At 39.3% G+C, this 26,621-nt stretch overlaps 1 protein-coding gene across 1 annotated transcript in view; it reads left to right on the top strand.

Annotated features, from left to right (window-relative positions):
* Positions 1-26,621, top strand: part of PHLPP1 (PH domain and leucine rich repeat protein phosphatase 1) — a 136,371-nt gene that overhangs the window by 83,172 nt on the left and 26,578 nt on the right. Inside the window, exons 4-9 of the mRNA XM_085052067.1 lie at positions 7,344-7,510; positions 17,323-17,469; positions 18,004-18,234; positions 20,225-20,427; positions 22,027-22,087; positions 23,980-24,075. Coding sequence (XP_084908193.1) covers positions 7,344-7,510; positions 17,323-17,469; positions 18,004-18,234; positions 20,225-20,427; positions 22,027-22,087; positions 23,980-24,075 — 905 coding nt within the window. The remainder of the gene's footprint in view (positions 1-7,343; positions 7,511-17,322; positions 17,470-18,003; positions 18,235-20,224; positions 20,428-22,026; positions 22,088-23,979; positions 24,076-26,621) is intronic.

Here is a 26,621-nt window from a genome sequence, read left to right as displayed (position 1 = left end):
GGAGAACCTACATCAGAAACTGAGGACTTAGCATAATCTCTTATTTAACACAAACACCTACTGCCCTCTCCATGTGGGACTGGGGAAACTCAGACAAGTGAACATCTAGTGGAAGTCTTACTGGCAAGAGTCTGAAATCTGTAGTAAATCATAGAATGGTTTGAATTAGAAGAGATCTTCACGATTATCTAGTTCCAAAACCTCCACCATGGGCAGGGACACCTTCCAGTAGACCAGGTTGTTCAAAGCATCATCCAACCTGACTTTGAACACTTCCAGGGATGGGGCATCTACAGCTTCTCTGAGCAGCCTTGGATTATCTTTGTGGCCCTCCTCTGGACATGCTCTAAAAACTCATGTCTTTATTGTGTTAGAGACCTTAGACCTGGATGCAGCACTCCAGGTGAGGTCTCACAAGGGCAGAGTAGAAGGGGAGAATCATCTCCCTTGACCTCCTTGCTGCCTCTCTTTTCATGCAGCCCAGACTATCGTTGGCCTTCTTGGCTGTGAGTGCCCAATATTGGCTCATGTCTGGCTTTTCATCCACTAGAGCCCCCAAGTCCCCCTCCACAGGGCTGCTCTCAGGGATGACTTCTATCAGTCTGTACTTATGTCTGGGGTTGTCCCCTGACCCAGGTGCAGCTCTTGGGGCTTGGACTTATTGAGCTTTATACGGGTCTCTTGCAGACCCGCTTTTCAAGTTTGTCCAGATCCCTCTGGATGGAGCCTCTTCCTTCTGTTGTGTCATCTGTTGGCTTGCACTTGAGGATGCATTTGATCTCACTGTCATTGATAAAGATACTAAAGAGCACCAGTTGCAAGACCTGTAATCCTGAGGAGCACTACCCTCCACCAGCCTCCACCTGACGTAGGGCTGTTGACCACAGCTTTGGCCACATCCATCCAGCTAATTCCTTATCTACTGAGTAGTCTACCCTTCAAATCCATGTCTTTACAGTTTGGGTATAAGGATGTTGTGTGCATCATGACTGCATTGAAGGCCTTCGAGAAGTCCTCATGGACGACATTGGTTGTCTTCCCTTGCTGACTGTTGCAACACTCTATCGTAAAAAGGCAACCAGATTGGCTAGGCATGATTTGCACTCAGTGTCTTGTATGTGCCTTGGTATTGCTTCCATGAGGATCTGCTGCATGATTTTCCCATGCTGAAATGAAAAAATGCTGAAAGTCAGTCCTTGCTGGAGGGCGGCTCATTGCAAAGTCTGTTTGCTTGGCAGTGCAGGAGCTTGTCATTGTAAAAAAATAAATCTAACAAGAATAGTAAGAAGAAAAAGGGGTATTTCTTAATTTTTATGAGACTGTTACCTCTTTGACAGTATTTACAAATGAATTATTTTCAGTCAAGCTGTTTTAAGGATGTTAATATTCCTTGCTCCACCAAATGGAGATTCACATGTCTGAATTATAAGTAGCTTAATGCTACAGTTAATTACTGGCACTTAAATCCAAGTTGCATCTTAAGTGTTGTCCTTGGAGGGATCTAAGAGTGAGCATCCCAGTGTGACTACCACCAAGGTACAGTGTTGATATCATTCCCTGGGTAATATCGACACCAGCACATGATCTCTGAAAAGAGAGTACTTTTCCTCCAGGATGAACAAAAATACTCATATTCTGATAATGACTTCAGATACTACCCAGCATTTCTAAATTACAGATGATGGATGTCACCTTTTTGTCAAATTGTTGCTGTTAGGATATTAATGTTAAACTTGCAACACTGACTTTCACATTTATGAATTTTTTTCTGGTCTCCTATCACAGAAGGTAAAGGAGCCCAACTTGTGGGTAATCCCCTCCACATTTCCTGCTCCACACATTTATTTGCTAATGCTGTTTTCCGTTGTTACAGGTTTGTACAAGGGCCAAAAGTAGAAGTGAGCTGTTTGTTTATGAAACTTTGTTCAGAGATAAGGGGAGCAGAGAAGGAACGAGTTTCAATAATTTTTGTGCCTCTGAGTCTTGCTGGCATGAGATGTTTGTACCAGAGGCTTTTGGCTCTTACCACCTGCAGAGGAGAGATGGGGCGAGAGTGCCCTGTGAGTGCTGCTGACTGGTGTACGCTTCTGCCCTTCATCTAGTAGGGCATTACTACTCTGACCTATGGCATTGCCTGTTGGGTTTGTGGATCTGAGTGACATGCTTTCAAGGCTTTGCTGGGTTTTATATTTTCTGTGCAAGGCCCTTAGCTTGAGATGGCATGTATCTAATTTAGCTTTTGTAAGAAAACAAAAAGAAGTGGCTGGAAAAGCCAGTACCTTTTTACCCTTGGGCTGCGCCCATTTTAACAGTTGTCATTTAAAAATGAAAATATATGACTTTAAAGAAAAAGCAAATGTTTTATTCATACCCTCCCCTTCATTAAGTTTTTTTGGCATTACATTGTTTACCAGGCTAAACAGTTCCTCAGCTCTTGGCTGTGGCTGAGGGCACCAGTGTGCTTCCTGGCTGAGGAATTCAGCTCAGTGGAGGGAAGCCTCTCTGCTGAGCAAAGCTTTGATGTTCAAATAGAAAGGAGGATAAGGATTTGAAGCAAGGTTAGTTCTGAGGTGAGGAGAACCTGTTTGCTCTAAGTTAGTTTAGGTATTTCAAGACAATGTGTCACTGTTTAGTTAAGGCTTATGCAGCCTATTGGCGGGATGTGATAATTATCAAACTGTTTAAAAACAAATCCTAAAGGAGAAAAATTAAACTGCCTTTGCGTTGCAGGTATAATTTAACACTGTCAACTCAGTTCAAACAGACTGGGAATTTGGCTGCTTGTGCAGTGTGGGCTGTTTAGCTGTTTTGTCTTCTTTTGAAGTCCTAAGCAGTAATTTCTTATCTGAGTAGAACTATAGGGAATGGGATGAGGGTAAACAGGAAAAAGACATAATTACATTGGTTTAAATTCACACCACAGGTCACACCAAAAGATGTCCTTGTGTAAACAAGACTCATGTTTGTCCATACAGCTGGGTTCAGCTGTGCCCATTGCTGACATCCATTGTCAGCAACAGATCATTTTTGTAGCATAGCCAAGATTTTAAAACAAAGACAATAATCAGTCTTGCTGCATAGCTTGGTGACAGAGGTGTCATTATACTGATGGACAAAGCAAAGTGGTTTTTCAGCCCTGTATAGCAAGAAGCTGCAAGAACTTGGGTTGATGCAAGTATTTTTCTGTATTTTTGTTGCCAGCTGCTGAAGATTTACAGTGAGCCCATACTGTACTTTGACAAGTCTTGAAATACCGATTCCTTTTTAAAAATAGTAATTGAAGAAAAAGTAAAATCAAAACACTACGGCCAACCTTTTCTAGTTGAAGTAATGCTGGCTTTTTGGAATTGTTTTCACTTGTGGATAGATTGTGACACAAGTAACACATGTATAAAACTGAGTTTTCATATTTGGGAGACTCCTGTTTCTTTGGCACGTGTGCAACTCTCAGGTGGGGAGGAACAGAAGGCGTATTGCCCAAGGGAGGCAGAGTGCTCTGCAGCAGCATTATTTGTGGTGGTATTTGTGGAATAAATCTGCATTTTGTTGCTGCTGTGGGGAAATTAAAAGCATGATGACAGGTTTTTGGTGTTTGCAATGGGTAGACCCGAGGCTTTTTGTAGTACATGTACTACATTTTATATCACTTCTTCAAAACTGCACTTAGTTTGCTGTATTCATATGAAGACTGGAAAAAAACCCGAACCTTACAACAGTGTACGCCCGTGATGCATAACTAAGGTTGCAACAGGAGCTGGGGGGGAAAAAAAATCTTCCACTGGACTTTGTGGTTTGATGTGCAAAATTCCTTGTGGCCTTAGCCCATTACTACTCCTCTGGTATTACCGTGGAGGACATTGCAACACAATGATGGACTGTAAAGTGTTTAAAAATGATATCCAGGGAGTGGAGAAAGCAGCATATTTTGCATTGTTTATTTATATTTTTTGATTATTAAATATACCAAGAAATGGACTTTAAAAAGTACAAGACCTTGCATTGTGTTAGAGCTGCACAGCTGTCAAATGTTGCATGTCTTGCAAAGACAGGCATTGACTCTGCAGCTCCTGCTGTAGCTCCTGTCACTGAGAGTTTGTGATGTACTGTCTTCCAAGAAGGTCATTGCCCCAGCCATTTCCTCAGTTTTACTGGTGCTGGAAATGCAACAGTGGTTTCATGTGACACAAGTGTGAAGGGTGTATGCAGTTTGGGCTATGATGAGGAGAACATTCAAGAGGGCTTGGTCTGGACAATGGCAGCTTCTGCCTGTGCAGTTGTGAATTGTGCTGCTTGTGTTTTGATTTTTATATATGTACATATAGCATATTAAACAGCTGTACTTAAGAATTTTTCACAAGAAAACACCAAACAAACCATAACAAGCAGGTTAACAATGCAGGTTCCCTGTGTATATAGAAATCCTTTCCCTCTAGCAATGCTACCACACCAACTCTCTTCACTATTTTTGTTGGAGCATGGATTTGTTGAATGCAGCCAAGATAATTTGTGGGGTATTTATTTACAGCGGAATGTCTTGTTTTTGTTTTTGTTTTCTTCCAGTGGAAACATGACTTTCTGCAGATAATGTCTTTTTCTCCACATGCTTTTTATTCTTTGAGTGTGAGGGATATTCTACTCAGCATTTTCCTATCCTTTATCTGCTTATCTCTGCAGTGGTTCTCCATAGTGAGTCAGGAAAACCCAGTGCTTTATTAAAGAACTGTATCATCTTTTAGAAAATAAGTCTTTGCTTTTAATAAACAATAGCAAACACAAGCTTGCACAGTCTTGCTGCATTTAAGTCAATTGAAGACAGTTGCAAGATTGAAATATTTCTTTACTGTTTGATTTCAGAGCAATGTAATTTCAGAATTGCAGTATTCAACTTCAAAGCAACTGGTGAAAGTTTCTGGTGAATGAAAGAACATATTGCTAAGATGATGTTCTCCTTTGTTCCTCTTTGTTTTTCATCTTGTTGCTCTATTCTGTATTAATTTGTTATAGAACAGTATTGAGCAATGAAAAGTCTTTATCTTAGTCTCTGAGAATAGCTGTGCATATGAGCCTTCCTTGTAACAATTAAGGAGTTAATTCTTAGAGTACTGTTAGGTAACAAAAAGGCTTCGTTAAATTACACTTGATTCCTGAACTAACACCTTCTAAAATGTGGGTTTAACTTTTACAGTTATTTTTCAGTTGAAGCATCTTTTAATATTTGTCAATTGCATGAAAATATTAATGAAACAGTTTGTATAATAAAGTATTCATTTAAGAAAAAGTCAAAGAAAAAAATGACCAGTACATACAACCTGTAAAAACAAAATTACTTTTAAGTAGATTTATTCCTCAGGGTTTGACAGTTTTAAGAACGGATTTGCAGTCTTTTTGAGGTGACGGTAGAATTTGTATATTTGATTTTGCTTAGCTGCATTATCATGATTCCCACTCAGAGTTACCATTTCTGGTACTTTAGATATTTTTAGAGTAATGTGTCTTGCTAAGTACTGCTGTGTTGCTTATTGCTGTTCATACCACATTCGAAACAAGTAGCTGGAGCAACAGTGTATACAAGTGTTACACCTGAAATGAAACATTCCTCCTTTTTAATTTAATGGGTGTCAGCAGTTTTTCATCTCTCGTGTTTGCAGCATGATCAGAACCGTGCAGCACCGGGCATAAAACAGACTGAATACCCAGCATTCAGAAATGACTGCTCAGTATAGCCAATGAATAATTCTTGTCTCATACTCCATGGGGAAGAAAAATACTAGCTACAGTAACAAAAGGAGTGAACTAATTGAGTAACAAAAATTCAAGAGTTTTAATGGCTGTGGGAGGACTGGATTATTAACGGCTACATTGGAGAAAAACACTGCACTGTCTGTTCCCCTCGAAGCTTATGGCTGTTTATAACAGCAGCCACTTATCCTAAGGCCTGTGTAGCTTGCGTTGGAGAGGAAAAAGAATTTGTGGCCTTCCTTTCAGTGGCAAGCTACTTCCCTTACCTCCTCAAAACCTGATGCCTCTAGTTTCAGAGTACTTTGTGGCAGGGACTGTCTCTCTACCCAGAGGGTTGAGTGGTGTGTCCTTCATCGGAGTTGAAAAGCTCTTATGTCACTAGGCATTAATTAGGAGTTGTTGGGTCTTTTCCTCTTTTTGCCCCTTAGATGTGGTGTTTGTGCCTCCAGAATCCCAGCATAAAAGGCCAGTGAAACAATAGCTTCTTTTGGTGTGAGCAGCTGGCAGAACATGTAACCATTTGAGCCCTGTTGGTGCAGTCCCAGAAGTTTAAAATGGTGGTGGAATTGTTTGCTTCTCCTGCTTTGGTTAAACCATGCCTACTCAAAAATGTCTCTCCTTCTTCTAGCATTTGACCCCTCTACCTTGCCCACCATCCCAACTGCCGGGCATTTCTCTGTGGTGGTGCTTTGCCATGTGGCATGTCTGTGACTTTACTTTATGATGGAATATATTTAATAGTGTTAGAGAATATAAGCAGTTTACATTGTAATCTTGGGTTTGTTTTTGATTTCGCTGGTGATATTTTATTTATTTATTTTTAGTAAACCCTAATAAATAAATAAAACTGCAGGATGTAGTTCACTGACGTGTATCCTAGAGATCTGGAAAGGGGCAGAGTTGCCATTACTTGAAGTAGTTGGCTGTAGGTCTCTGTGGAAGGATGCTAGGTATGGGTTTTTTTAACCTCTCTAGACTGTATTTGTTTTATTTTTATCTTCTCTTTCTAGAAAACGGTGTTAAACCTCCAAGTCTCAGTTTTGTTTTTGTCACATTTTTTATCTGTTTTGGACAGTCTTCTAATTCTAATTGAGAAGAGATGAGTACTCAGTGCTTTGCTGCTGGGTTATTTTTTCTCTTCAGTAAGATGTAAATGGGATAACTGTTCTTCTGTAATTTAATATCCACCTTGGACATACGAAACCAAGACACAGTGATGACTGCTAACCCCTTGCTTTTACTCGGAGGAGGCAATGCTACCCAAAGGACTTCACTAAAACTTCTATCAAGTATCTTACCTTTCTTTCTGGTTGTAAATTACCACAAAACATCATAAATGAAAATGGATCAATCTCACATATTAGTTTGACAAAGCTTTGTTTTTTTCTTGCTGGTAGCTCTCTGTGGACCTGGTTTAAGCACTGAGGGCAAGAAAGAGATCATGACATAACTTGCAATTATGTAAACTGTGTTAGATCAGCTATATATGCCAACACTGACTTCTGCTGGGCTTAAAAAACAGTTTATCTTGTGCTGGTAAGGGTGAAGAAAATGTTCTTTTTTTATTATAGTATTAATAAATTGGTATTGTACTTAATTTCCAGGTTGCATCACAACGCATAAGCTCAGTGGATCTTTCATGCTGCAGCCTGGAGCACCTGCCTGCCAACCTGTTTTATAGCCAAGACCTCACTCATCTCAACTTAAAGCAGAACTTCCTGAGGCTAAACCCCAGCCCATCCACAAGTAGAGCGCTTAGTGAATTACAAAGGTAAAGTGGTATGGTTCTACTAATTTTTCTCTGTCCTTAGAGGCATGATCTACAGAACTTTCCTAAAAATTACTGCCTCCTCTTGTGGAACATTGGTCTGACTGTAATGCTTCAGGAATTGGTTAACTTTGTGTGTTAGAAACAGACTGGCTTTCATAAGAAACCTAATGTTTTTCTTGGAAACAGAAGGATATTTTCAGCCCAAAATGCAATTTTCATAAGGTGTTTTTATCTATGTACTGAGGCCAGACTGTAGTTGTTCAACCTTTGACTTGTGTGAGTGTGAATTGGCAAACTGCCATCAAAGGGAGCCTTTCTAGGTAGGAACAGTACTGCACCTGACCAAGTGAAGAAGTTTTTTGTTACTCCCCAAGCAAAGAAATCCCTGATTTCATAAATTCAGACTGGTTTCTGTCCTCTTTCTACTCTGCTCAACCCTAATTCTTCTTAGTAGCTGTGACCTTCCAGTTCTTTCCACTGCAGCTCATCTGAGAATGTAACAAATGGGTAGACAGCAGCATGATTGGTGCTCTGAATGATTTAATGTATGTGTTCTGTGGAATCAGCAGGCTTTCTGTATTCACAAAGATGAATGTTCCCATACTGAATATAAAGCTGTGATTTTAATTTCGGTGGTAACTGAATTGCAGAGTACCTCAGGATTATGTTTGTGGATGGTCCTGTTCAAACAAAATGCTTTAAACCACATTTCTAAATTCCTTCCTCTTTGAAAAACAACCGAAAAATACAAGATGGATTATGCGGGCTGTTGTATTTTTATATCATTCCAATTTCATTTTGGAAAAACAAAAAATTTGGCATAATGGAAAATGAATGAACCCAGCAAGTCTGCATCACAAACAAAGCAGGCAGTGATTCCAAGACCTTATGAACACAGTCTGGAGAGGAATTTTGACTGGATTAAATGTTCTGTGAATGTCAGCATAGGTCTCAGATAGCAAGTGGAATTTTAGCATAAGATAGTGATGAACAGGGACAAATAATCAATGTCTTTTATTCTAATAGCTTCTTATGATTTTTTCCTATTTAAATATCAGAAAGTGTAAAGGAGATTCTTGATTATGCTTTGTCTGTGTACCTACAGCTAACTTTTGTTTGGATTAGATTTGGATTTGTCCATGTACCTACATCTAATTCTGTTTGGAATTAAAAAGCATTGATAATTCTTGTGATGGGCAATGTTCATTCTCTGTTTAATGTTCTCTTGCTACTGCAGTTCTAGGAACAGTTGATGAGTCTTGCTGATAGTTAATAAACTGTTAAAATTTTTCTCACTAACATGAGCCTGAACATACCCGAGTGAAAGAGGTGACAAAATGTAACTCTCCTGTTTTCTGAGATTCTACATGAGGAAAATCTGGACAAGTGGCATATAATTGAGATGGTGCAAAACTGATTGTCTCTCATTCTGTGATCTGGTCCTGTTCTGTCAGTGAGTAATAGTCTGCTCTGCCTCCGTTGGTTTGAGCTGGGCAAGAAGGTGCAAGGATGATCTGGGAACTTCTGGAGGAAAAAAAATCTTAGGTTACACAGCACTGTTTTGGTGGATCTGAGTCAGTGCATCAGAAACTTCTGCCCCTTGACATTTCTCTTTGCCTGCTGATGTCTTGCAGCCTTATCATCATCATCATCACTCAGGCAGTGAGTAGCTGGAAGCTGTTGCCACTGTTTCCATTCCTGTGCCAGTGGAATGGGCTGTGTGAAGTAGTGGTAGCTCCTACTGAGGGTTAGGAAAACTGGTGCCCCAAGAGTTGTCTTTTGCCTCCCTATGGCAGCAAAAGCATGAACCTGACCCTGGGGGTACTTCCGTTCTCCTTCTTGCTCTAGGAAACACAGTACTGGCTTCTCCTTTGGGTGGGAAAACTTGAGTTGTTGAGTTCGCATAAAGCTTTGACCCAGTTCGACTGCTAGTAAGTCTACTTTTCTGTAGTGACTGAATACACAGATATCTAGCAAGAGGAGAGCACTGTATCTTTTTGAAATTATTAGTGAAACCCAGTATCAAAATGTGTTCAAAGTGAAGAGAAGCTCAGTCATTCCTGTGAACACACATTGTCTGATTTTTTTTTTTTTTTTTCCCCAATCCAATTCCAGAAAACCATTTTCAGATTTTTAGGGGTGACACAAGGTAAAACTTCACTGAATAAACCGAAAGTCTTTTTTTGTTCACCCATGTTCTTCCAAACCACTGCAAAGCAAGTACAGAATCTCTGCTGTTCTGATTCAGTACAGTTGGCTTTTATACGAAATTCTCAATTGCTAAATTGCAGCCGCACGCAAGGCACAGCACCACTGAATCAAGCCTAGAGGTATTTAAGGCTCCAAAATAGCCATGAGCTTGGATGTTGTGAACAAAATACATTGGCATTTATATACCTACCCTTCCTGGTACAGTTTTAAAATAAAACCTGGTCAGGAAGGCATCTAGGAAAATTTGTCTTGCTATAAGCAGTTCTTTGTGCTGCAGTTCCTCTTAATAAATCATTTTAGGTGGTAATTTAATGAATGCTGGATTTCAAAATAAGTGTGTCAAAGACACAATAAAATCCCAACTTTTCAGCCATTCACTGAGTAGACTTGCAAACAGCTGGGTCATAGTAATGACATGCTGACATATGCACTGACACAGCAGGTACAGTCAGGAATGTACTGGGGAAAAAAGGGAATTTCTATTTTTTTATGCAGTTGCTCCTTTCAGTTGTTAGAATAATATAATTTGTTGCATTTCTGCACAAAATGTTTAGTCCTGCTCAGTACGTGGCATCTGGAGGTGTACAGAGGTGTAGATGTACTTTCTTCCCAGTAGCTGCACTTTCGTGTGCTGTACTGTCCACTCATCCCCCTTTTGTTGCTGTAGATGGTCTGCAGCTGTGAACTCCCATAGCTGAACTGTCTGAATATTGAAAGGTAAATAGAGCTACCTCTATTTTTTTCCTGCTTATCAGGGAATAGGTATTTCATACTATGTATACAACTAAGCCATCTGAAAATTCATCTGTGCTGAAAAATGTAGCAAATGATGCTACTTGTTCTCCCTCACAGAATCGTTTTTAAATTACAGGAGAGAATCTTTCTCTTTTGGAGAACAGAGGAGATTCCCCAGTGGAAATGCTAACAAGAGTTCAGGCTTGTTAATTTTGCACAGTACTGTTGCTCTAGGTTTGAAGCAAATGAATAGGCCATAGTGTTTATTTACTGTTGCTCTGCTTCACTGGACTGAGAATGCTTTATAAGTAATTGCTTTAGTTGGTGTTTTTGGAAAAAGCGGTTGGCATCAAGAATATGATTTTCTTGTTAATGTTGCAAAGTAAGTTATCAGTATGTGGATTTTTAAGATAAGACTGTTGCAGATGTAAAAGAAAAATAAGGAAAAGAAAAAAGGGAGATGTAATAAGGCACAAAGCTGTTTTAACAATAAATAAAATTATGCTTGCCAGTTTCATCTAAAGAATGAATTATTACTCTGATTATGGCTGTTAATTCTTAACAGTGATTATATGGATTTTTATCTTAAGATCAGTTGGTATCTTTTCTCTCCCGGAGCCTCTTTAGAAATGTACTGCCTTCTCTGGCATCTCAGCTGAAACACTTTGGGGCTAGTGGCAGGAATTTGAAGATGCATTTTTAGGTTATGAGAGTATAGAGCACTCTGAATTACTGATGCAAGTGTTTCTGAAATCCCTTGCAAATTCCAATTTTTATCAGAAAACCCAGAATTTCAGGCAACCTCAAGCTAAAGCCTCCTTACAAATTCATTGTGCAGTAAGGAGGTAATTCAAAATGTAATCTTTGTTCAGATAACACTTGCATGCAAGGAGGAACCAGTATTGCAAACCTAACTGTTATGAACCCAGCAGGCAAGATTGCTAGAAGTCAGTGTGAGATGCAGCTTGATCTTAGCTTGTACCTAGAGATTGAGGAGCAGGGAGGAAAGTCTCCAGCCTACCATTTGGTTGGCTTCAAAGTGCATTGAGGTACTCCTGGTGATTATTGCTTTTAGTATATGAAACTGACATTAGCAAAGAAAGTTGGATGGATTAATTATACATCAATAATTCATCAAGTTGGATGTCAATTATATGTCTTCGCCCTTGTCAGGCCCCACAGGGCACTGCCAGCAGATATACTGGAAAAGATTTGAGCTTTTCAAATGAATTTGAGCTATTCAAATGAATCCAGCTAATATGTGGAGCATGCTACTACAAAAAAATGGAGTACCTTTGGTTGCTGCATGGTGTGTGAAGATGCAGGGAGCTTCCTCTTGCAACTCTGTTGGTCTTGGAGCCAGGGAGCTGTACTTTATTTATACAGTTTCTCCTCTTTCACTTGAAGTCAAACGTGGAAGCACAGCCATCTAAGCAGCAGGGCGAGAAGAAAAACTTGGTGTGATACTGACAACCAGAGGTCTACTAGTGACAAACCCCATCCAGTGCTTGCTATATTTTAATGCTGCACTTACCTTCTCATGTTTGTAGCTTTGGATTTTTTTTTTGTTATTATTTGTAATGCTAAAGGTGGCAATTGGAATTTGTTGTTTATGTAACTTCACTGCTTTTGTTTTATCTAGCTCGTAATGACATTGAAGGAAGAGTTTGCTTTTGTTAGTGCATCTTTCCAAACCTTCATGACGAGGTTCTACTTAACTCCTGCGTGTCTTTGTGATCTCAAGAAAGTGCCCTTGTGAACACCCAGCAAAAATCAGTGATATTTAATTAAAGAAAAATTAAATCATAAAACTTAAGTCTCTGCAAATGACTAAGTGGGGACAGTTGCAAAATTGTTTTAATGCCTGAAACACATTGAATTATTTTATTTTAATTTTTAAAATTAAATTGGAGTAGTGAACCTAAAATTAAATTTAAATTAAATTTAAATTGGAGTAGTGAACCTAATAGTGGTATGAAAAAAATAAATGGCAGTAAGATACATGCTATAAAAATAACATTTTTTAAAATAGTGTAGTCTAAAAGTTGAAATTGCACTCAGATTAATTGGATTCACTTTAGTGAACTGTAAGGCTAAGTACAGCAGTATCTCTTCCAAGTAATGTTTCAACAAGTGAATATATTTATGGAATCCAGTTATTGTGTATCAATCTCCAATTTACTTGTGTATTTTTTTCTGATATGGCTTCCAAAGTAGTGGTTTTCATCATGTAATTAAACGTGTGTCAGTTTGGAAGTCCATCCCTATTTAATGCTCTTGTATTTTAATTATAAATTTCCAATAGAGAGGAAGTGAATATGTTTTCACTATTTTTTCCTAAGAATTTTGTCCTTCCTCTGTGGTCAGTCTTTCTCCCCATATGAAGCACTGTGTGGTAGGTATGTGCCAAAATTGAGAACTGCACTGTGCTGTAGTATAAGTTCAGGTTATTTCCACTAACAAAACTTAGATTTGGTTCTCTTGTCTTTATGGTACTCTTGCCAACCATGTAATATAATAAAAGCTTTATTGTTGTGAAGTTTGGAGGTAGTCTGAATTTGACTTCACATCCGATTATTTGTTCTTTTGAACTGGCTTACTAATTTAAGACTTTTACAGCGAGATTTTTCTGGAAGGGGAATGCTATGACAGTAATTCTGGCACTAGGCTAGCAGCTCTCTGAGGCAGTAAGGCCATGGATGGGGAATTCAACACAGCTGCAACAAGGGAGTAAATCACACCTTTTATTTCCAAGGAAGAAACTGCCTTGGCAGAATTCTATGGAAATTCTCTTTATGCTTAAGTTAGTGGCCAAAGTAGCAGGTGTTCAAGAAGGTGAACAAAACTTGTCGGTACCAAAACTTGTCACAGCACTGCAAGGCCAACACCATTGTTCTGCTCAGAAATGATGCTGAAAATAGGGACACTAACATTGCTGCTTGAAAATGATACTGAGCTGTAACCACAGCACAGTCATGACAGCCCAGGTTCTGGAGACAGTTTTGGGAAAGTGATTGTTTTCCTTAGACTGAGCTCTTTATTAAGCCATGCCTTCTCTTTCAGGTGTAGTAGAATACTGCTTTTTAATTGTTTTTTGTGAGAGTCGGGCAAGACCAGTTTTGTCAGATGAGTCTGTTATAGCTGCATTTCAATGATGGTGTATGACCACCAGTTGGAATACACTATTCCTCTTGCCCCAAACATAGTGGAACACAAATGTTGTACTGTGTGATGGAAATTCCTCTGCTGTTCACACTGGGTGGGTCTGAATTTGAAATTAGCATGTCAGTCAGTTCATTGCTTTGCCATGGTACAAACTTCTCTTGTTAGTTCCTCTCCTTATTTTGTGTATGTCAAACTAAAGCCATTCCTGAAGTGGCAGCTTCAGGATTAAATAAGTGGAGAGTTTTTGGCTCAATTAGGGCAATTAGTGTTCGGTTATATTGCATGTTTAAACCCAAGGGTTGACATGTCAACATTTTGCTCTAGCTTAAAGTAGGGCTGTTCTTGTTCAGCAAAGTGAGTGTTTATATATTGGCCATTACAGTGGAAAGCTTAGTAAGCTAACTGAGTGTAGTGTATTGAGAGATGCAGTCCTTCAGGTTGACATTTGCTAAGAGATAACAAAGTCTGGAACCATGGAAGATGGGAGAAGAGGACAAAAAACACATGTGTGGACTTGATATGAGGTTATTACACTGTCGTGCCTCAAACAAGCAATGTTGTGCCTTTTTTTCTTTGTAGCAATGCCATGTGGGCAGCACTGATGTGTGTGCCTGCTTCTGATAGGAGTAAAGATTTGGATGTGAGAAAACAGCAAAGATGTTGCTCTTTAAAATCTATTGGAAGTCTGACACTTTGCAAACTCAGTCGCAACAGAAAACTTGAGTCTGCAAAATACTTCTACCTTATTTACATTGATGCTATAAGTGCTGGTGGTGTGACTGACTGTAAATCTGTCTAGATATAAGAAGTGCTATAAACAATTCAGCATTTTAAATGTGCAGCATGGCAGTGCTCAGTAATGGAAGTGCACCAGCCTGTTTGTGATATGGATAGTAGGAAGTGAGTGGCCAAAGATGAGAGGTAGGCTTAGATCTGAACTTTGAGCAAATGCCTGCGAGTTTGGCTCAGTAATGTTCTGTATTTGACAGCTCTCCATGAGAAGAAATATGACTTTAGCATTTTCTAAATGTATGTGTTTGCAATGGGGGGAGAAAATACCTGTTTCTGGCCAGATGTCTTAAATTAATCTCTTAACTTTAGCTAAGATTATAATGTCTGTCTTTCAGCGTTTCTGTAAATGTGGATTAACAATGACCTTTCATGTGTGGATTTTTGGATGTACACTTCTATGTGCATTTTGTATGAGTTTATCCAATATGTGCTGACATACTAGATACAGCTGATAACCAGTTTAGTTTGTGTCCTGAGTATTTAGATTACTCACCAAAGATCCTTAATAAGCACATATTAAAACACACGTTAGAGGTAGTAGAGATGTAATCCAGATATTTCACAGAGGGGGAGATTTTTGTCCTTCCCCTCTTTGACCTAGGGCAGTTATGCACAAGAATGTATAGAAAACCTTGAAGCTGAACACTACACTGGAATTAGTGACTGTATTTCTTAGCTTCCTTTACCACCTGCTGCCCCAGTCCTCTTTCCTCTGTTACTTTGACCTTCTGTTATTTTATCTTAAGATTGTATTTGGGATCTTCTGGTAGATTGTTTAGTGGACAAAAGCCCTGAGACTATCATTTTGAGACTACAGAGTGGCACAGGTAAAGGCTGTAGCCTTGGTGTGATTGTTAAATGAGTTAATTCTTCTTTCATGGTTGGCTTGAAAATTGGAAAGGTTACATTTTGATGTTTCTCCAGCAGCTTAGTTATTATGACTTAGTCTTTTCAGCTTTACTACTATTTTTGTACTTACCTAAATACTGGGAAAAAATATTCTAAAGGCTCAGAGTCCACTACTTGGAGCACTCTTGTTTGTATTTGCAGCTAACTTTGAGGAAGATGTGGGATAGCTGTTCCACCACAGAAACACCCCAGATTTCAGGGCAATATATCTGTGGCATAAATCTACAGTTATCTTTAAGATGAATGCAGGATTGTGTGTTTCAGTTCTAGGTTCAAGATTTTTAAGTCCTTTCTCTCAAAACAGAGGACTATGGAGGTACAGTGTTTAAAATGTGCATTTTTTTTTTCTGGCTAGCATACATTATTAACATCAGTTAACTTACCCTTGCCTCCTTTTTAATTTACAGTTCTCCCTCTAGAGATAGACTAATCATTGTTTCTGCACAGTAGCATTTTTTCCTGTGCAGCACTAATTTGATTGCAAGATTTCCTTTAGTCTCCATCTAACATTTTTCCAAACTTCTGCCTCCAGCATGGCACAGGGTGTTCAAAATCTGTGATAACTCTGGCAATGATTTTTCTATTTTTTTTTTTCCTGCCATCATTACACCAAAATACCACAAGAGATTACAGTGTTCCCTTGCTTGCTGCCAATCTGTGTAAATGTTATGTGTGTTTACAGCCTTTGGGACTCAGCAGCCTTCACTGAAATACCATAGGTATTTCATAGCCTACCAAAGGTGCTGCTTACGTTTTCAGTTGAATTTTAGTCAGTGACATGAGTGTGATGTAGGCAGTACTAAAGGTGTGTGCCAGTTGATTGCAGTAGCTGCTAGGGTTTTTAGGTCTTGTCATTAAAACACTTTTACTTTTTAATGCTTGATAAGTTTGCCATCCATGTTTTCTGGTTGGAGGAGGACAAAGTTTTGTGAGGTAGGAATGTGCTGGGCTGATGCAGAGGCCATGGATACACTGGCAGATGCTATTGGAGATCCCTTTTATGTGGAATAGGCACTCATAGGTGCAGTTTTGCTTCCATCGTGAAGTTATATAAAAGCCTGCTCACGCCTATAAAGGACTTGATCCTTAATGAAGGGAAAATTAAGTCTAAATAAAATGTCCTGGTATAAACTGTGCCAGAAAAGAAGCTTCCTCCCATCTATCGGAATCTGACACAGATCTTTTCATTCGGCTTTAGGCACACCTCCCAGTGGTTGTCAGGCAACCATAATAATGTTGCTGAGCATGCAGGCTGGCTAATTGGATTGTCTTCCTCTTGGGTTTTTTGTTTAAGTGGTTTTGGTAATTTTTAATAAGGCAAACACATGCAAGTTGCTTTGTTGGGTGATGTGATAAACCAAGGGGCTTTTAAAAGTTCTGTGACATGTCAAGGACAAAATTTTGACACTTGTGTGAGCATTGACATTGTGCTTAATCAAGACCTTAAAAATTTGCCTCTGTCTCCACAGAAGCCTTGCTAAATTCTCTTTTAATTCAGTATATTTCCCAGTTGTATTCAAACCAGTCTATTCTAATGAAAATTTTTGGTTGAAAGGCAAACAGGGATGGACCTGAGCACAGGTCGGCAGCATCACAAAAAATTAGTGTTCAAATAGTCTGAAAATTTCCTGCACCTTGTAACCTGTGTCACAAGGGTAGTTTTACTACTAAAAAATGTGTTCAGAAAAATAGCAATGCTTTAGTGCTGAGATATCACACAAGTGAAATATATCATAAGGATAGCAAGGGGTTTGTTTTTTGTTATACTCATTGGAAAATACATTTAATGTGTTATTCAGGAGGGTCTGTTTGTCAGGTTAACATGAGTGAACTCTTACAAGTGGTGTTGAACTTGAGTGTCCCTGGTTGTTCTGAGCATATAAACTGAAAATGCACATGATTTGTATTTACATAAGGAAACTTGCCTTATTTTAATTATTGTGAAGCGACTTGGTGTGGATTACTTATTTGTTTCCTCTATTTTTTTTATCTCATTTTAGATTCACCAAATTGAAGAGCCTTAACCTTTCGAATAATAATTTAGGAGACTTCCCACTGGCAGTCTGCAGTATCCCAACCCTGACTGAACTCAACGTGTCCTGCAATGCCCTCAGAAGCATTCCAGCAGTTGTAGGCGAAATGCACAAGCAAGTACCTTCTTAGAACTTAACATACACAGCCTGACAATAAAGACAGCAAGCAGTTTCATGACTCTACATACTCCTGCTACGAGAAACAGTTTAAATATACTGGGTTTTGTCAGAGCAGACTGGCTTGTAGATCCATATGGAAGCAATTGTGGGTGGAGGGAAGGCATGCTTTGTGTCTCAAAGCTCTTCCAGTCTCCAGCATTTGACACAAGGGTCACCTTCAGGGTGAAAAAAATCTTAAAGCCTTCTTGCTTATGTTCTTCAGCTGTCATACAAATTGTAGTTCTGGAGATGTTTGGAGATAGAGCTGTCTAACACAGCCTACACTTCACAGTTGCCAAAGCTTTTAATTATTTGGTAGATATCTTCTGTAGCAGATGTTACAACGTTATTCATTAACGTTTTACTTTCTCCTGCCCTTTTGTATATTTTATGTCACTGTAACTGCAGCAGATTTGTGTGTTTATAAGAAGGAAATGTGATTTAACAGGTCACTCACTTTCTTCACTCTCCCTTTCCCTCTTCTAATAGCTTACAGACGTTTTTGCTGGATGGCAACTTTCTCCAGTCCCTTCCTGATGAATTGGAGCATATGCATCAGCTCAGTTACGTGAGTCTGTCCTTCAATGAGTTCACTGACATTCCAGGAGTGCTGGAGAAGCTGACTGCCATGGATAAGCTCTGTATGTCAGGAAACTGCATGGATACCCTGAATCTACAGGTCTTAAAAAAGATGCCTCATATTAAGCATGTGGATCTAAGGTAGGTATTTGGAAAAGGGGAAGAATAAGTGAGCCTAAATTACTGGCGTTGAAATGGCTTCTCGTTGGCTGTCAGAATTGCCTCTGGGTATAAATCTCTTGTGTCTGTCCACTGAACCATGTTTCTGGTGGTGTTATGTAACTCCCAGTACTTGCCATGACTTAGCACTCTTTGTTGAGGAAGTGGGAGCATTTATGAGGATGAGTTGGTAAAAAAATGAGTTTAGGGGAAATTAATGTTTTCACCAAAGGATCAAACAGAACAGATCCTGGGATGCTTGTGATTCCTGCAGTTCTTGTTGCTGCAGTGTTAATGTAAAATACAGGATAGTTCCTGACCCAAAAAGCTTTTATCTGAAATGTTACAGATTTGTGAAGCAAAGAAAAGGGCATTGAAGGTGAAAGGGCAAAAATAAATATCCTGATATCTCTTGGTATGTTAAAAGGCCTTGAGCACCATGAGTAACATTATTTTATTGATACTATCAAAAGAGTTTAAACAGATCTTTATTACAAATGGCTCTGTTATCAGGTGGTTCTCTATTCTTTTAGTTGTTGGGGAAGACAAACTCTGCAACCAGCTGGGCAAGACTCAGTTCAGGACCATGAGGTCCACATAGCAGTGAATTTTGGAACTACATAGTTAAGCTCAACTAAGATAAAACTTACTTTACTGTACTGCTGTGTAGCTGTCAGACTTTGCAGTCAAGGAAGGGCCAGCATAAGTTTAGCCAAAATAAGTAGATGAATTCTAAAGTATTTCTGGTAGGGTTATAATCTGTCTGTGTGTTTGTACATATGTTAAAAGCAAATAAATTTGCCTCAGAGTAGGGATCTTATGGCTGACCTGGCCATGATTTCCAGAGGTGCAGTTCCAGCCCTTTTGTCGTCTGCCACATCCTTTCTGCACCAAGCAGTGAAGAGTGGTTCTTTGTGGCATTACCTGAAATAGTAAATGTTGTACTTGCTGTACAGTGAAGTGCTTTGCTTCAGTGAAATCAAAAACGAACACTGCTTGCAAATTGAAAATAGAAAAGTTAAGGTGGCATTGGAGGGGACATATTACCCTTTTTCTTTTAACTGGAAGATGTAGCACAACTGTTACATGGAGGACAATGCTTTGAAAGCAGGAGCAACAGCAGAACCTCCGTGCTGGGGAGGGCTCAGCTAGCTTAGTGGGCCAGCAGAAGATACTATACTGATTTTAGTGTTCTGCTCAGAGCAGGGAGTTTGAAATTGAGCTCTTTTGAGTCTTAAACAGTGCAGTCTTAAAGCACTTAAGCTCTACAGTCTTAAACATTGCTGGGCAATAGGTAATCTCATTCAGTTATAACTTCTAGGGAAGTTGCTGAGTATTGACAGTATCAATGCACTGTGGTGAACATGTGATAAAACCTGTTCTCTTTATCTGTCAGACCCAGTCATCTTGGGTTTTTGCTTTCAACACCCATTTTCAGGTCTTTGAATTTGTTTGCTGTGAAATGTGGAGAGACGAGAAGCAAATACATGGGAATTCATAAATCTCAATTTGGCCCTTCAATAAGGCAAGGGTCTCCAATATATGCTGGTTACTTGTATGTGCTAGATTTTTCCAGCACAAATGATTGGCCAGCTCTAGAGGTTTTGTTCTTTTCCAAACTATTGGGCACAAATAACAGCCAGATCATCTCTTATTTTTATAGGCACAGTAACAGTAATACTGAGCTTCTTGCAGAGCTTTTCATCAGTAGTTTTCAAAGTAGTTTAGAAAGGAGCTTGGTGTCATCATTCCTTTGTCATGATGGATAAAACTACAGAGCATATCCATCCTGCTTTTCAAAGGATGAAAACCATAACATAACAAAGGAGAAAATACTAAAAATCAACCTTGATCAGAACCTGAAGGCATGCTAGTTTAATCCAGTGCAACTGATTGATTGTAGAGCGAGCAATGGCTTGTCAGCAGGAGCCTGCCACATAACTACACCTAATCTCCTTTTTTTGTCTGCAAGATTGAATTCAATTAGGAGATTGGAGGCTGATGAAGTGGATTTTCTGCATCATGTGACCCAACTGGATCTGCGAGACAACAAACTTGGGGAGCTGGATGCAACAGTTTTTAATAATGTTGAAGTGTTGCACTGTGAACGGAACCAGCTGGTGACCCTCAAAATCAGTGGGTATTTTCTCAAAGCGCTGTACGCTTCCTCCAATGGTAAGTGCATTTTCAGGGCAGCTGTAGCATTATCACATACCTGGTTTTCTGTGGGATGCTTGTGGAGTGCAGTGCATGTAATGAGGAGGCTCTTGACATGGTCCTAGATAAAAGGGTTTCACGTGTGCTGTGTCATTCTACTGGCACTTCTGAGCTTCAGAAACAACTTTAACACGATTTGGAGGTCTAAAAATCTGTAAGACCCTTAGAGAAGAATTTCTCTGTCAGTAGGGAATGGTTCTTGAATTTGTTGTTTTGGTTGCATTGATGTGTTGCTTTACTAAAACCAATAAGGAATTTACTGCTTTTCCCAGCACTGAGAAAGTTTGAACAAGTGGCCATTTGTGAGACAAACCAAAATAATATATACTTTTGCTGCTCCCTCTAGCTGCTTGCCCTGTCCAGAAAGCTATGAAATTCATAAAGAGTAACTTCATCGACTCATATTTGATAATAAAAATGATGCAGCCTTCTGTAGTTGAATAACTGCTGTGTTTCATGAACAGGGTGTGTTTGATCTCTCTCTGGAAACTGCTATTACTTAAAATACTCAGATTGTGCCACCATTTTTATCATTTGGATGGAGTAGTTCAGCGTGGACTAAAGAAAATGCAAAGTCGGAGTACTGTGAATTTGATGAGCAGTCTGAACTGCCTTTAAAAGGCTGTCATCTTAGCAGTATATAAGCCTGCGCCTTCATTAAGTATTCGTGCCAGGATCTTTGTAGCTGAGAAAAGTTAACATAATCCGAGCATGTGCTGTTCAATGTGGGCTGAGAATCCAAGTCAACCTATGCCTTGCAATCAACTGCCTATTTGGTCTTGCTCTTCCTCCTGGCTGCCCTCTTATTGCACCCTGGGCCACCTTGTTTTCATCTCATCTTCCGAAGAAGCTGCTTGTTACTTTAGTTGATTTTCAGTAGGCTTAAATAAATGTCTGCTTGGCTTTTGTGGTTTTTTTTAAACATAATACTAAGCACTAGGTACTTAAAACCTTAGGATATGAACTATATTTTGGTTGGGTCAATAATAACATTACAGCTGTAGTTGTGTTATGAAAGATCTGTAAGGCTGCCTGCAATTGGGAGCTCCGTAGTCATGCCAAGGCTCATGTAATGTGTTGACAAATACTCGGGATCTTGCCATGACCTGAAGGACTCTGTGGTATTCTGTAACTTGTTGTTCCAGGGTGGGGAGGTTCCCTTCCAGTGCTTGTACCTCAAGTGACCAGTGAGAAAAAAGTAGAGCAGTTTTGTGACTGACTCTTCTGGGCAGAGGGTGGTGGAGGTGAAATTACAGCTCTTGTGACAAAAATGGAAAAAATTATAATGTGCCATGAAGCTTCTAAAATATTCCAGTTTCTTGTCCCTGATCAGTTATGCAGTGTCTGTCATAGCAAGTACAATGTAATATAGCAAATGTACTAAGACATAAAGAAACAGAGCTGGGTTCACAAAGGTCCAGATCTTCAGAAATTTTTTAGGTTATTGGCTTGCTCTGAAATCTCTGTGTTAGCTCTTAAAATAGCTTTCGAGGAACAGTCATTTAAGGGCAAATCTTTATCACCACTCTTATTGTTATATATTTTTTTTCCCCCCAGAACTTGTTCACCTTGATGTGTATCCAGTTCCTAATTGCCTGGCTTATATGGACATTTCTAGGTAAGAGTATGTTTTTTCTTGGACCTGTGAAATATAAATCAAAGAGACTTATGGAACAATGACATTCACTTGGCATCTTGCTGGGTGAGAGTGGGGGTAGGAATTGGACCTTGGGGTAAGAAAAGACTGATTTCCAGAGTTAAAGGATGTGATTTTTTTCTGTTGGTCACTTCTTCCCTGTTTCATTTTTATAGATTTACTTTTTTTTTTTTTTAATAATTATTGCAAATATAGTAGCAAAATGTGTATTCCTTTATAGTTAAAGAATTTCCATGATTTAAAGATTTCCTGTCTTATAGAGTTAGGACTTGATGATTCAAGCACACACCCATCTGAGACAGATACAGAAGTTACTTTCTGGATATGTCTGCATTGTAAGCCCAGCGTAGGTGATGGTTTGATAGTGTACTCATCAGCTTGGCAGCTCCTGCAGCTCCTTGTCATTCTCTGCAACCCTGGCTGCTGCAGGGATGTCTGCAGTTGCCATTTGAATGCATACGTAAATTCCACCTTAATGAGTGAGGTGGGATAAGGAAAGAAATGGAAAAGGAGGTGTTTTAGTTTGTTTTACAGTTCCAGGAATGAATCAGGAAAACATTTATACGTGTGCTTAATGGCTGTCTTATTGAAGAAATTACTCATATGCATTTGAAGTGATAATCTCGTTCATTAAAAAGCCTGCTTGAGGCACTCATGCTATTGAGGGTGATCATAACAATTAGTGAGCTAACCTGGGCTAGTGGCCATCAACTTGAAAGTTTCATCACCCTTGAGCTACTCACATTGTGCACCTAAATGTAACACACTGGTGTGACTAAATAAGTGATTTATTGAAAAGTGATCTTTATAAAGCTGTGTTCTCCATTTATTTGTCAGTGAAATTGGTGCAGAATGCATGATTTTGATCACAAAACCCTTTTTGTGCTTTATTTCAGTGATGGTATTGTAACTAAGTGGGTAGGGTGTCTAGCTTTTTGGCTTACTTGGAATTTGGGAAATCCATTTGAGATCAGAAAGGAAGCTATCTCAGAAGAGGGGTTGGGTTGCTATTGCATATTTTGATTGAGGACTATTGCAGGAATAAACTAAAGGATATGAGTACATGATTGATTTGTATTCATGCTTTGTAAGCATCCTATTCCTGAACTTCTGGTCTGCGAGTGCCTGACTATTATTTGATGCCCAGTTTTGCATCTGTTTATGCCGACTGAAGTAGTCATTATGTGAATGCATATGCACAAAGTCTCCTCCATGTATCTTGTGCTGCTAATTTTTGTCTTTAAGGCAGGATGGAGGAGTGCCCCACAGTGCCTATTTGCATGTTTTTGGTGCAGTATTTGGAAAACCTTGCCTCCAAGACATTAATTTTCAGAAGGCTTAGTTTCTGTGAAGACAAATGCAAGAAAAGCAAAACAGTTGGCTGGAAAGATACACACAAAAATTTTTTTGCTCTATTCAGTGAGATAGCCAAAGAATGGTAGTAAGGATTTCAGGACTGAATTTGAGGGATCAAAGAGATATTTCAGCTGTGTGGGGTGAGAATATCTTCAGGGGAGTATCTCAGAAATTTTCTTCTCCATGGAGAGATTTCAGCTTTGGTACTCTGATACTCTTAATACTCCCCTGATAATATGGAAGCTTTTTTTTTCCCATTTTCTTACTGACTGCACATGCAGGGAGATGACACTTCTGTTAGGTCTCTTGCCCCCTCACTCAGGACCTGACTGCATTGGCAGTGCCCTTGCACAGGGAGGGATGATACAATCTCACAGGAAACATGCTATGTAGCAGATTTGTTTCCTGCAGGTATCTGTATCTCTCTTGAGGCTGTATTCTTAATAGCTTTACATCTCAATTACCATTTAGTTACACCTCTTTGTGTTTATTCATAGAAATCACCTGGAAAACGTGCCTGAGTGGGTGTGTGACAGCAGGAAACTGGAAGTGTTGGATGTTGGCCACAATCAGATACGCGAGCTGCCTGCCCGGTAAGTCTTGCAGACCAGTTGCACAATGTGGAACAGGATAAACAATCAAAAATAATTGCTGACTCAGTGTTTAGCTTGTTCCAGTGACTGTCAGGGCTGTTTTATCTTTTGTTTGATTTTATTTTTACCTTGTGGAGTGTCGTCATGCCTCAAGCTTCCACCCAGCCTTTCTTCTTCTACTTTCATGCAGAGAAAGTAGTGCCTTTGAACTTTGAAGCTGTTCATGTGGCTGTTCAGGCAGGAAAGCCCTTCATTTTTAATACTGAGTATTAAATATTTACAGCCATAACTTTGCATGACAGTTTAGAGATCCAGCACTTGTAACTTAGTTTCAGTGATGCTTGGGGACTCCAGTTCACAGCCCTGTTTGAGTGAAAAAGGGTTTAGAGAAGGTAAAGCCTCATCAAGCAACTCCTGCAAGTAGACCAATTGCCTTCACTACCAAGATGATCTCTTTTTGTCCGGAAGCCTAAAATTAAAATTGATAAATACAAATGATAGAAAAGAAGTGAAGAGGAAGCAAAATAGGAGTTGAGTTTAAATATTGAATGGGTCTTACTATTATTTGTTCTAAAGAGCATTACCAGTTCTGGATGACTTATACTGGTTAGGTGCCTGGTTTGGGCATTTTAAAATTGCTGCCTTCACTGGAAAAGAACTGTCATTCTTGGTTGTTCTGTACACATTAAAAGAGATGTTGTGGAAGACAATGATGTATCATGAGCTACTAAATCAGAGAATAAGCTGCATTGGAAGGGACCCACAAGGATCATCGAGTCCAAATATTTTCCTTAAGGAGCTGTACAGCACAGAAGAGCTTCAGAAACCAAGAATGATAGTTTTTTCTGAGTCAGATGAATGTGTAAGATGGTGTAAACTTGGCAGTTTTAGTGTCAGGAATGGGAAGAGAATAGATTTCAGAAATATGGGTAGAAGAGGATGTGAGGAGATTTATCAAACAAACTAACAGTCTGATGTGCAGACTATTAATCACTCTGTTTTTTCACACACACACAAAAAGTGAAGCTGTGCCTACTCAGAAGGTGGGGGTGCAAAAGTTCATTTGTCTTTCATTTGCACTTCATAACAGCCAGGCCTATCAAGGCATACCGGATATCTCTGGGAGATTAATGATTAGCTGAAATTAGGTACAGTCAACATCCCACTTGTCTCTCCTGCCATCTTATCATTAACCCCAGGAAATAGCTTATCTTTGAAAGTTCTTTGTAGTGTATGTCTAGATAGCTTAGCTCCTAATAAGTCAGCTCAGTTTTAAGGTTCTGTTCCATTCTTTGAATATCTGTTAAACTTCAGGGAGATTTGGGTCTGGACTCAAATACAAATGGTTCAATGTGCCTAAGTATCAAGTAAATCCAAGCAAAAGCTCATTAAAAGTGTTCAGGTGAGCTGCTGTTGGCTCTTTCTTCTACATATAATAGCATTCTGAAAACCTGTGAAGTGAATAAGCTGGGCTGACCTAGGAGGCTGCTAGTGACACTTCTAACACAAATGTTTAAGCCTGGAGTGACCAGCAGTTTCCTGGTAGGGTGAAGGTTGCATCTGATCTTAACCAACTACAGTTGATGCTGTGTGTTTGCCTCTTGAAACAGAAAAATAGTCCTTGAAGACAAGAGTTGAAGCAGTTGAGATAGAGGTTTCTGTACTAGCATTTGTCTCAATTAAGGAAAAAGGGAAAATGTCCCCTGGACTGTAATGTAACTGTTTCAGCTTTGAAAGTACTGAAAAATAAAAAAAAAGGGTACTGTGTCTTAGCTATGCAGGACAAATGCATAAAAATGATGTTGCCAAAGAGAAAGGAAATGCTTCAATTAGGAGTTGCCAAAACAACATTGTTGCCATCAGTGAATAGATGTTCGTATGTGGTTTTTTTCCTTTTTGTCTGGTTTTTTTTAAAGATCTAGTTGTATTCAACATTCTCGTCTCTTGAAGAGCTGCTTACTAAAGGAATTGGTAGAATGCTTACCCCAAACCATGTTTTCTGAGAAGATGCTGATGCTGAATGACGTGCTTGTCCTTAGAATTTATTGATTTCACCAAAACTTCCAGTGGGAATTGGGCGAGTGGGAAAGCTGCCCATACATCCTGGTTCCCCACCCAGCCTGAGAATTAGGCATCCCAGGCTCATTAGGAGCTTTTTTTGTTAAATGCTGGTGGTTCAACCCCTTTTCAGGCAGCCCAGTTCCTTTGGTGCCTGTGTAATTTGAAAAATAAGAGAAAGCAAATTTAAAAAAACAAACAAACAAACAAACTCCAAAAAACCAAAAACCCCCAAAAGATTTACTCAGTTCTGAATTATGGAAAGAGGAAATCTCTGAGGTTTTTGCCACAGTTTGAACTTTTGCTTTTTATTTTAAAATGGCACTGCCCCCACCTATCCCAAAAAAACCCCAAAGGGATTTTTTTTTTGCTGTCAACCAATTCTGCTTTCTACCCTGATATTTGCTGTTCACAATACTAGCCAGTCTCAAAAAGTAGAATAGAAAGGCAAATATATTTGCCATAACTGAGGGATTTTTCAAGTGAAA

Source organism: Lichenostomus cassidix, chromosome 2, assembly GCF_008360975.1.
Source record: "Lichenostomus cassidix isolate B80296 chromosome 2, HeHo_3.0, whole genome shotgun sequence".
Classification (NCBI taxonomy): domain Eukaryota; kingdom Metazoa; phylum Chordata; class Aves; order Passeriformes; family Meliphagidae; genus Lichenostomus; species Lichenostomus cassidix.
Note: the sequence above shows the minus strand (reverse complement) of the source record. Positions and strands in the feature narration are given on the sequence as shown.